Below are 11,481 nucleotides of genomic sequence, written 5' to 3' on the forward strand. Positions count from 1 at the left end.
CTATACGAATATGCTAGGTCCGCATCATTTACGGCACGACTTCCGACTACATGGGAAACGCTCGATGCAGGCGAAACTAGAAAACGCGATGTTCGGAAGTTCCATGGCAAACTTTTTCGTTCGCGCACTCGAGGTCTGGTCATCAACATTTTCATATTTCATATTTAAAACTCAGTGGATCGCGCATGTGTTCAGAGATTGTTTTTTTCCACTATGAATGATGTAATTATAACATTATTCCACCTCATAAAATTAACAACCTATTTTATACTCCTTTTATTTATATTATTATACAATTATTAATTACAGAATAAATAAATATATCAGTTTAATAAATCGCCTTATTCTTATATCAACATACAACATCTAGGGCGACAGTCCTTACAATTACATCGGCTTCGTCCGCGTGGAATTCAGTTTTTCACAATTGCCGCGGGAACCATGGATTTTCCGGGATGCCTATGTGTTAATCCAGAGTAAAATCTATTGCCATTCAAATTTAAGCCAAATTACTTTAATATCCGCAGCATAAAGTAGGAACAAACATACTTGCACACTTACACACACACACAAACTTTCGCCTTTATAATATTAGTGTGATAGAGTGATTAAGTACCTGTTACTATAAAATAATTATTAAGAACTATCTGAAGAACGCTTTAATTAATTTAAATACCTTTATCTGAATAAGCTTTTTAATGAACAAAATAACAAAAAAAAAATTAAATAAAACAAGATATACTTATCTAATTGTTACAATTTCTTTTAATAAAAATGGGATGAATTAAAGATAGGTACCATGAAATTCTACTATATCTACTATGAACTAAATTAATAGCAATAAATATATATATTTATTGCAATTAATTTAATTCATTTACATTTTATACAATACCAATTGTAGTTAAAGATATATCAATAAAATATGAGAGTTATATTCGTGAGAAAAGTTACACTTTATTCAATGCTGCAATAATGAATTTTAAAAATTAAATGCCCTAAAAAGCACAAAAGCTCCTGGGCAAGCCTTCACGTGTCACTTGTTCGGTTCAATCAAAGCTTATCGAATAGTTGACCATAAATATATATCCGACAAAGAATTTATACGAGCCACTTTATAAAGTTGACATTATTCGAAAAGAAACAACTTTTAGGCCTATCGCAACATTTTTACTCAAAAAATATTATCATTAACTAATAACCATTCAAACGAAATGTAGAGTTTTTGTAATGTTAATAGATTCTAGTAAGTAGTTTGTGTAAGCGAATAGAAAAGTGTTATCCACTGAATTATATATCTAAACTAATATATTAATGGGTAAGATTTTCATATATTGTTTGAAACGAATATCTTCCGAAACTACGAAACTACTAGACCAATTAAAAAAAAAATACCAATGGAAAGCTACATAGTCACCGAGTTACAAAAGCTTTGTTTTATGTATCCCGTATTCCTATGGAAATGGGAACTAGGGGTAAAAACGTGGAGTCTGCTATACCTTAAAATGTATTTCAAGGATAAGCTAAGAAGGATCTAGATGAGCAATTTTAAAGCAAGTTTTATACCGTTATATCAATTGCAAAATGTATTCATTATATTGTTTATTATAATATTAATATTATAACATATTCATATGTTAAATAAATTATTTTTCTCGAACACCTGCGATGTCTTTCAGTCACAATAAAGCAATTATTTAATAGACTGTACTACAAAGTTTAATTTATTCCGTAATCCTATACTCACAAGTGTATAAATTTATGGTCCTAGACCAATTCTTACTTCAGTCTGTGACTCAAGAAAGTTATGGATAAGAATTTTAAGGGATTATAAAATATTTTTTTTTTAATTTATCATTTATATTAATATTAATATTTCAGATTCAGAAATGGTTTTGTTTGTTTGTTTTAATTACACATTCTAGTCAAAACTACCGATACCAATTAATTATTACGAGTATGATTACTATCACATAATTTTCAAAACACGTAATCAGACATATAAAAAATACATACTCTTAGGGAAAATAAAAACGTTTTTCTGTATTAAAGTTTTCGTACCCATTTTGCAGGAAAATATTTTTATTGTTTGTTGGCAAACGGCAAATGTCATTCAACCGTTCTTTCACCTCAGGCGGTGTTATGCCAAATAGGATCTTGAAGTTTATTTTGTTTTTTGGCACCGCCTTCAAACCGATCAATAGACAGGACATAGGTACGATGTTATTTTTCGCTTTTTGGAGTAATGCATCATTGGAGTCAGTAAATTTTTTTTATTAAAAAGATTTGATATTTCTGTTTTTAGTGTCGCGTACTGACGTCACAGTATCGGCAATTTTGCTCACTTATTTCAGTTATTTAGATTACCACTTAAATACTTAACCGATGTTTGTCAAAATTAAATGGAACCAGGAAAAAATTAGGGCAAAGTAATGAAAAAATCACTTTCAGACAAAAAATATATTTTTGAAATTGGTTGATATAAAAACAATCTCGTCGAAAAAATAAAAAAATAACGTACTCATCGAATTGAGAACGTCTTCCTTTTATTGAAGTCAGTTTAAAATTACATAGAGACGGTCAAAAATTATAACTTAACCTCAGTAGGAAACTACACATGAGGTATGTCCTCTCTAAGATTGTCGATCTAGATTAGTGCGGCAGCGCCCACTAATACACAGTCACATAGCTTTGTTCGCCACACCGCAGGCGAGACCTTAGGTCTACCTATAGGGCATACTAAAGCCTCTATATAAGCGCCAGATATCTTAGAATTAGGCACATTTCAAGCCCTAGTGCTCAGTGAACTCACGTCCCAATCTCAGGAATATTTTGAAAAATGTTCGCCAAGGTACTATAATAGTGTTTTTATTTACCTACGTAAAGTGTTTGATAAAATTTAATTTGGACGTATACTGATCAAAAATCTTGATAAAAATAATAGATATCTGGATTACAAGTTATAATTATTAAAATTCCAGAACATTCTTGTATCATGATAATATCACAATTTGTTTGGAGACTTTGGCTCTGATAGGTATTCGTTTGCATTGTAACTGGAGATTTAGGGTGAGATCAAGTTTGGTTTGGTATACTTTTATCTGCGAAGATGTTAGCGCGAAGTTGTTTTCGTATGAAACAAAAGTTTTCGTATGAAAAAAAAACATTTTCGAAATAAATACTCATTGAAATGGTTGAAATAAATAAACTTTATTAAAGTAATTAAACACAGAAGTTTTTTTTACTAAACCGGACAGACGCGAAATAATTTAGCAACACCTAACGTACAATAATAATGCAAGGGTTAAACAAGCATGTCATTTAGTTGCTAAAGTCAGATTAGTTCCAAATCGTTCAATTGTTTTTGTAAGTCATTTTTCACAAATCATCATGAAAGTTCGAATTGTCTTGAAACTTTATATTGTGAGAAACAACCCTACTTGCACATGCTATCACCCTGGGATACAAGAGTTCAGTCTTTGTAATTTAACTGCAGCTTATACTCTTCAAACATGAATACAGCATTATGCTGCAATACTCTATTAAAAATATGGCCTAAATGCACGTTCAGCAGTGGACATCCATCACCTGCTAATGATGATGAAGGTCATCGCAGTAATATTATAAAGGCACAAGTTTGTGTGTGTGTATGTTAGTATGTTTGTTACTCCTTTACTTCTCAACTTCTGAACCAATTTGGTTGAAATTTGAAATGGACATAGGTTGTACAATTAACACATAGGCTACTTTTAATCCGGAAAAAAGTCACATTACCGAGGGATTTGTAAAAAAAAAATTTCACGCAAACGGAGTTGCAGACTTTCGTTAGTAAAATCATAAATATTGAATTGATAATGACGAAAATCCTTATCCAACTTTTTCAGGCGATCGTAGCGTGCGCTCTTCTGGTGGTAGCCCAAGGAGGACTCATCGCGAGTCCCCACGGAGCGGTCTCATCTCAGAGCATAGTTCTCGGCCACCCAGCACCCATCGCTCGCGCAATCGCCCCCGCCTACGCCGCTCCCGCCCTAGCCGCCCCTGCTCTTGGATATGGACTAGGTACAGTAAGCTTGCCATTACTTTTAACTTCGATATAAATGGATATTTCACTGTTCTCCTAATTTTCATAAAAGAAGAACTAGTGCGTTAGTTCCAGTAGTCGGAAGACATTTTTAATTTTTATTAGGCTTTTTTTTATTCTTTACAAGTTAGCCATTAAGCTAGACTACAATGTTACCTGATGGTAAGTGACGATGCAATCTAACATCGAGGCGGGCTAACGTTGTATGAGGAGAATGAAAATCCACACCCCTTTCGGTATTTACACGACATCGTACTGGAACGATAAATCGCTTGTACGGTACGCCGGTAGGATGTTAACTAGTCACGGCCAAAGCCTCCCACCAGCCAAACCTGGACTTATTAAGAAAACCTCAATCGTGCCAGCTGGGGATCGAACCCAGGACCTCCGTCTTGTAATTCCAGCGCGCATACCACTACGCCATGGAGGCCGTCAAAGCTGATGATGTTGTCGTTGTCGATTATGATGTTATTCATTAATTTGTATCTCAGGTCACGGTGCCGTCGTCTCTCACGCGCCCGTTTACCACGCTCCAGTGGCGCACGCCGTTGCCCCTGTTGAAGTATATGTAAGTCTAAGTCAAAGTCAAAATATAAGGCTCAGTTTACAAGCACTTTAAGAAACGTCAGGTTAGGTGATAATTAAAATCAAAAACTTAAAACTACTTCTAGGATTCCAAAATGGAAGATGTTGTTTATACTCATTATTATTGACGAAGAAAACAGACAGCTCACTTAACTTTAAGTGGACAACAATTAATGCTAGGCATCGTGTTGGTGGACCCCCTACTAGGTGGACCGAGGACATCAAGCGGATTGCAGGGAGCCGCTGGATGCTCGCGGCTCGAGACCATTTTGTTCGGATGTCCATGCAAGAGGCCTATATCCAGCAGTGGACGTCCATCGGCTGTTAATGATGATGACCCTGTAAAGAGAAACACTTGTACTTGTTAGGAACACGTCATACAATGCTACCTTGTGCCCTTCAACGAATTCTGCCACAAGAATAAACGTAGCGTACTTTCACGGACGATCTTATTCACTTCTAAAAGTAAAATGCCATTGTTTTTGATTATCAGAACAAGGCGAGCTTTTAGGCGAATTTTAAACTTTTCTACTGTTTCATTGACACGTAAGGTTGTTTCATTCATTCGTTTGTTGTCCACAGTCGCACCCCCGCTACCAGTTTAACTATGGAGTCGCTGACGGTCACACCGGCGACCAAAAGAGCCAATGGGAAGCCCGCGACGGTGACGTCGTGAAGGGACAATACTCCCTCGTTGAAGCTGACGGCACTGTTCGTACTGTCAACTACTCTGCCGATGACCACAATGGGTATGTATTATGATATCCAAGCCTGCGATATTATTCTTCGTCCATAGCTCTACAGTCAACGGGCTGGACTTACCAGCGACATGTCAAGAGTTTGTTAGGACTATTCTCGTACGGAACTCTTAACTAAACTAACTAAAATAATGTCTAATACTGGTCGAAAAGGGAATATTTATTTTATTCAAAATATAGTTTTAAAAAATAATTTTTTTATTGAAAAATAAAATTAAACAAAATGCAAGCCTAACAGCAAATCATGCCCACGTCGAATAGTTGACGACGAAGAATACTGACTTCATTTGATAATAAGTGGGTCAAAGCTAAATTAAAACTATTTCCTGGGCTTCGATTGGACTCCAATTTCTCTTGATTGGAAGACTTGCATATTTTGTATGTTTGATGTCAATGCAAAAATATACTATCGAGCTAATTTACCTCATCACTTCATGCAGTCTTAAATAGTGCTATGAAATATTAAGCTTCTTTTTTACGAAAACTTCCAAGTATACAGCCTAGAGCTGGAGTAAAACCACTATGCGTCTGAGTGCACTATGAGCCATTGGACTCGGTCAATAACATTAATATTAATATCTAACACTGATCATTACAGAGACTGACATCTGTAAAACCTAAAACACGTTCAAGCAGCGCGATTGGTCTAATCTCCAAATTTTGTATTTTTTTATTCTTTACAAGTTAGCCCTTGACTACAATCTCACTCTGATGGTGCGTGATGATGCAGTCTAAGATGGAAGACGGCTAACTTGTTAGGAGGAGGATGAAAATCCACACCCCTTTTGGTTCCTACACGACATCGTACCGGAATGCTAATTCGCTTGGCAGTACGGTTTGCCGGTAACTAGTCACGGCCAAAGCCTCCCACCAGCCAAACCTGGACTAATTAAGAAAATCTCAATCTGCCCAGCCGGGGATCGAACCCAGGACCTCCGTTTTGTAAATCCACCGCGCATACCACTGCGCCACGGAGGCCGTCAAAAATTTATTAAAAGTATTATTATAATGAGGTAGACTAGACCCTGTATAGGTGATGATGCTAACCTACCTTACCTTACCTTATCAGCCGATAGACGTCCACTGCTGGACATAGGCCTCTTGCATGGACCTCCAAGCACAACGATCTCGAGCCGCCAGCATCCAGCGGCTCCCTGCAACCCGCTTGATATCCTCGGTCCACCTAGTGGGGGGTCGCCCAACACTGCGCTTTCCGGTGCGGGGTCGCCATTCCAGCACCTTGGGGCCCCAACGTCCATCGGCTCTTCGCACTATGTGGCCCGCCCATTTCCACTTCAGCTTCGCGACTCGCTGAGCTATGTCAGTGACTTTGGTTCGTCTGAGGATCTCCTCATTCCTGATTCGAACACACAGAGAAACTCCAAGCATAGCTCGCTCCATCGCCCCCTGAGTGACTTTGAGCCTTCTAATAAGGCCCATAGTCAGCGACCAAGTCTCGGATCCGTATGTCATCACTGGCAACACGCATTGATCGAAGACTTTCGTCTTCAAGCACTGAGGAATTTTGGACGAAAAGATGTCGCGGAGTTTCCCGAACGCTGTCCAGCCGAGCTGGATTCGGCGATTCACCTCTTTCTCAAAATTGGACCTACCTAACTGGACTGTGTGTCCTAGGTATATATATTCGTCTACAATTCCGAGCGCAGAGTCCTCAACAATAACTGGGTGGAGCGGTACATGAGTATTAGTCATGATGATGCTAAACAAATACTTTATTACTACAGATTCAACGCGGTTGTGAGCAGAACAGGCCACGCAGCGCACCCTGGCGCGGTAGCTCACGCGCCCGTCGCAGTCGCAGCGCCCTACGGCCACGGCGGCCTCCTCCACGGCTAAGCCCAAATACCACTATTTATTACCTACCTTTACTTAGAATAAGACAAAACGCGACAATGAAGTATGTTTTCTGGTATTGACGGTGTAAGGCATAGCGTTTCATAATACGTATCCGATTATGAAACGACTGGGACGACGGCCCAAGACTTCGGAATCGGTACCTCGTTTTAGGGTGCTAACTTTTGTATTATAATTTCTTTGTTTTTTTTTTAGTTTGTAAGTCTTTCACCGTTTTCTTATTTAGTTAAGACGATACATTTTATGAAACGTTAAGAAAATGCCTGCGGGGTGAGCAGTGGCTCCGGTTATGCTTATATTTAATATATCTTTTCTCATAATTATTTTTTTTAATTTCTTATTCCTTCTCCATTTGTTAACATTTCTTAATTTCTGATGATTGTGGTCATGAAAAAATTCCAATTTCTAAAGAATTCAATGCCAGCCTTACCAGCTTTGTATTATTTTTATGTCTCTAAAAGATTTACTGCTTTCGCTAGCTTATATTATGTCTATTGGGGATGTAAATTCATTATCAATTATAGAAAACAAGAGCATTTTTGAGTCATATTTCTTTCGGTCAAATTTGGAAAGAAAAATACGAAGTGCATTATTGTGTAAGAACATTCGACGCACCAGTTTCGTACCCTACTTATTATTAAAATTCATCACATTTAAACGAGATTTTAACCATATAAAAAGGTGTGTAAAATTTCTCTCAGCATCATTCGTTCACGGAGATCAGCTTTATAAGCATAAAAGATGATATCTAAAGTAAGTATTTATTTTATTACTTATGAAATAAGTAAATAGATACATGCCCAACAATATTTACTAGAAAAAAATAATAAATTGAACAAAATTTAGAACCTTTTTAGAGATAGAATTTAATTTGAACTTGCCTACATTAATTTTGAATAATAATTTTTTTATTAAGTTTATAATAAGTTAATTAAGTAAAAAGTAAAATTCCTAATGGGCTAGCATGTAGAGCATACATAACAAAATATAATTTTAACTTGCCTACAATTTTTTTAATTATTATTATTGTTTTTTTAGATTATCTTCTTTACTACCGCACTACTATTAGTCAGTGCACAAAACTATGACCACGGAAATTATGGTCACGCAACATCTTCACAATCTATAATTCGCCATGACGTTGCACATAACCAGCATGGATACAATGTCCAACCGTACCATCAACCTATTGCTATTCATTCAGCACCGATCACCCAATACGTCACTCCTGTATCACATCACGCCCCTCTAACACATCATGTATCACCCATCTCGTATAATCTCGCTTCTAATCAAGGCTACTCATCAATTGGTCATGTCGCACATAATATTGCACCCATATCTTATGCACCCACTCATCATGTTTCACCCATAACCTACCATGCTGGCCCAGTCGTACATCACTCTCCATTCCGTCGAGTTGGCGTAGTATCTAACTACGCGGCACCAGCCATTACTTTGCAGCACTCTAACCATTATAGTCAGAACCAATACGCCCACGGTCACCAGGATTACTACGTAAGTGTTATCTTCATTATTTATCATGGTAGCTTAGTATCGTGTCAACAATTGCAGTGTAATTTAGAAATAGGTACAAGCTGCACTACAACTGTAAAGTGTCATCAAAAATCCGTTGATATTATTTTCAGTCGAACTTTTGTTTTTAGTCTTTAATAAGCAACTTTTCATATTTCTTAATCTTCCTCTAATCCAATTTAATCTTCATTTATAATCAGGCTTGGTAACTAGCCTATAAACTTTTTAAGAAATTTTAATTTTAATTTAAAATTTTATTTTTTTTAATAGACTCAGGTTACATGAAGTTTTGAATTTAAAACGTCGGGTTTGTCTATTAGCGTGTGTACTGTAGTGACTAGTGACCACAGTACACATACTAAGTTAGTTAGTTAGTTAGTTAGTAATACAGTAATACAGTAATACAGTATTTTAAGTGTTTTGTAACTATACCTAATAGAGATATTGTTTCTAGGCTCATCCCAAATACGAGTTTGAGTACAGCGTACAAGACACACACACCGGTGACATCAAGTCGCAACACGAAGCCCGCGACGGCGACCATGTGAACGGGTTCTACAGTCTGCACGAACCAGACGGTACCGTGCGCACTGTACACTATAACGTTGCGGGACACAGTGGGTAAGATAATATATAAAATTGAAAATTTTCATCAAAAAATATTTTTTACTGTTTTATATCCACTGTGCTATCACTGATAAAGTTATTGGGTAAGTAAGTATACTTACCCAATAACTTTATCAGTGATAACCCAGTGGATATTACCTCTGCCTCTGATTCCGGAGGGTGTGGGTTCGAATCCGGTCCGGGGCATGCACCTCCACTTTTCAGTTGTGTGCATTTTAAGAAATTAAATATCACGTGTCTCTAACGGAGAAGGAAAAACATCGTGAGGTAACCTGCATACCAGAGATTTTTTTTAATTCTCTGCGTGTGTGAAGTCTGCCAATCCGCATCCGCATTGGGCCAGCGTGGTGGACTAAGGCCTAACCCCTCTAATTCTGAGAGGAGAATCGAGCTCAGTAGTGAGTCGAATATGGGTTGATAACGAACGACTCAATGCGTAATACGCATTAAGCTTTTGCGTAATACGCATAAAATTTTTGCTCATATACCGTACAAAAAGAAGTCCTGCACAAGTTTTCTTATGCTAATTTCTCCAACAATAACTCATACCAAAGATAAATTAAAATGCCAAAAAAACAAAAAACCCAAAAGACTTAAAATAGAAAAGAAAAGAATAATTGCCATCTTTTATATGTTTAAGTTTTACTCTTCCAAAAAAAATACCTAATTAAAAAATGTAATTATCTTCATTAGTTATTAAAACCTTTTTGATTTATCTAATTTAATATATTTTCTATATTTTTTCAGATTCAATGCTCAAGTTGAACGCACCGGACACTCCACGCATGTCCAGCCTGCCGGACATTACGCCCCACAATACGCCGTCGCTCATCATCTATAGAAACATAATGAAAGAACTTTATTTATAGTCATCTTTATAATGTCATGTTTAATTTTAAGAAAAAATAGTAATTGAATTAAATAAATCTAGTCTACTTATTATAACATTTATTTTTATTTCATCACAAAAATAAACTGATTGTAAATTTTTCTCGTGCAAGTGGTTAAATTTTGGAAACTCCTGGATGACCGAGATTTTTTCTTTTGTTTTTGTAAAATTGTACAATGGTAGAACCTAGTTGTAACGTCATCTCTTATATTTTGAGTTACCACTACCTTAGTGGTACCAATATAAATAACTTCAACCTTTATTTAGTTATCAAAAATAGAGCCTCAAAAAGATATACAATAATACGATTAATATTTCCTTACAATATGAGATACTCCTGTTACTTTAAAATATGAGATAAGACAAAAATTAAACTTTGAAAAAAATTGTAACTTATAGAATAATTTGAAACCTCAATAGCTCAACGGTAAGAGCGGTTGGACTCATCACCGAGGGGTGGTGGTTCAATTCTCACCCTGTTGCTCTATTGTCGTACCCACTCCTAGCAGTTTTTCCCGACTAGTTGGAGCGGAATGGGAATATGATGGAGAAGACATTTTCATAGAAAAATGGAGTATATTTGAATTTTATAGACGTTATCAATATTATAATTTAAAAAAAAAAATATTTTTTTTTTATTAGAATATTAGCCATGTTTTTTATAATATTGGTCATATTATAAAAAACATGGCTAGTATTCTTTTAAATAATCACTACTTTTTAAAAGCTTTTTAATATATCAATTGGCATTATTAGATTGTATGTATGTAGGTACGTATAACCAAGCAGCTGACCCAATTGATGGTAAGTGTAAAACCATCGCTTATTAAATAGAGCGTGCAAGGAGTACGTTCTATAGTGCTACCTGTATGCATTAACCTGAAGCGTAGGTGTTCATGCTTATTTTCCTGATTATTTACACCGATTACCATGCCAGAGAAAGAATTCAGAGCGAAAAACAGCAATGACTCCAGGTCCTTTAAAACCAATTCATGCGATCCATGGGCGCTCCGTGGTTTGTACGCAAAAACAACACACATAGAGACCTTCCTACAATAGCCTAATTTATGAAACAGCTCTCGAATACTTATCTTGTAAGAACCGCCACCCATCTCAACCGACTAGTGATT

General features: G+C 36.4%; 2 protein-coding genes across 2 annotated transcripts; both read left to right on the forward strand.

The window, feature by feature from the left end:
• Positions 1-2,697: 2,697 nt before the first annotated feature.
• Positions 2,698-7,619, forward strand: LOC112058181 (cuticle protein 8-like). The gene is made up of 5 exons (XM_024098890.2): positions 2,698-2,851; positions 3,885-4,059; positions 4,573-4,649; positions 5,249-5,415; positions 7,170-7,619. The coding sequence occupies exons 1-5, from the start codon at positions 2,840-2,842 to the stop codon at positions 7,279-7,281; spliced, it is 543 nt and encodes a 180-aa protein (XP_023954658.1). The 5' UTR covers positions 2,698-2,839; the 3' UTR covers positions 7,282-7,619.
• A 328-nt stretch (positions 7,620-7,947) lies between these two features.
• LOC112058206 (larval cuticle protein A1A) lies at positions 7,948-10,407 on the forward strand. Its single transcript, XM_024098913.2, has 4 exons — positions 7,948-8,052; positions 8,338-8,817; positions 9,290-9,456; positions 10,210-10,407. The coding sequence occupies exons 1-4, from the start codon at positions 8,041-8,043 to the stop codon at positions 10,301-10,303; spliced, it is 753 nt and encodes a 250-aa protein (XP_023954681.2). The 5' UTR covers positions 7,948-8,040; the 3' UTR covers positions 10,304-10,407.
• Positions 10,408-11,481: the final 1,074 nt, after the last annotated feature.

This window comes from Bicyclus anynana, chromosome 7, assembly GCF_947172395.1.
Source record: "Bicyclus anynana chromosome 7, ilBicAnyn1.1, whole genome shotgun sequence".
Classification (NCBI taxonomy): Eukaryota; Metazoa; Arthropoda; class Insecta; order Lepidoptera; family Nymphalidae; genus Bicyclus; species Bicyclus anynana.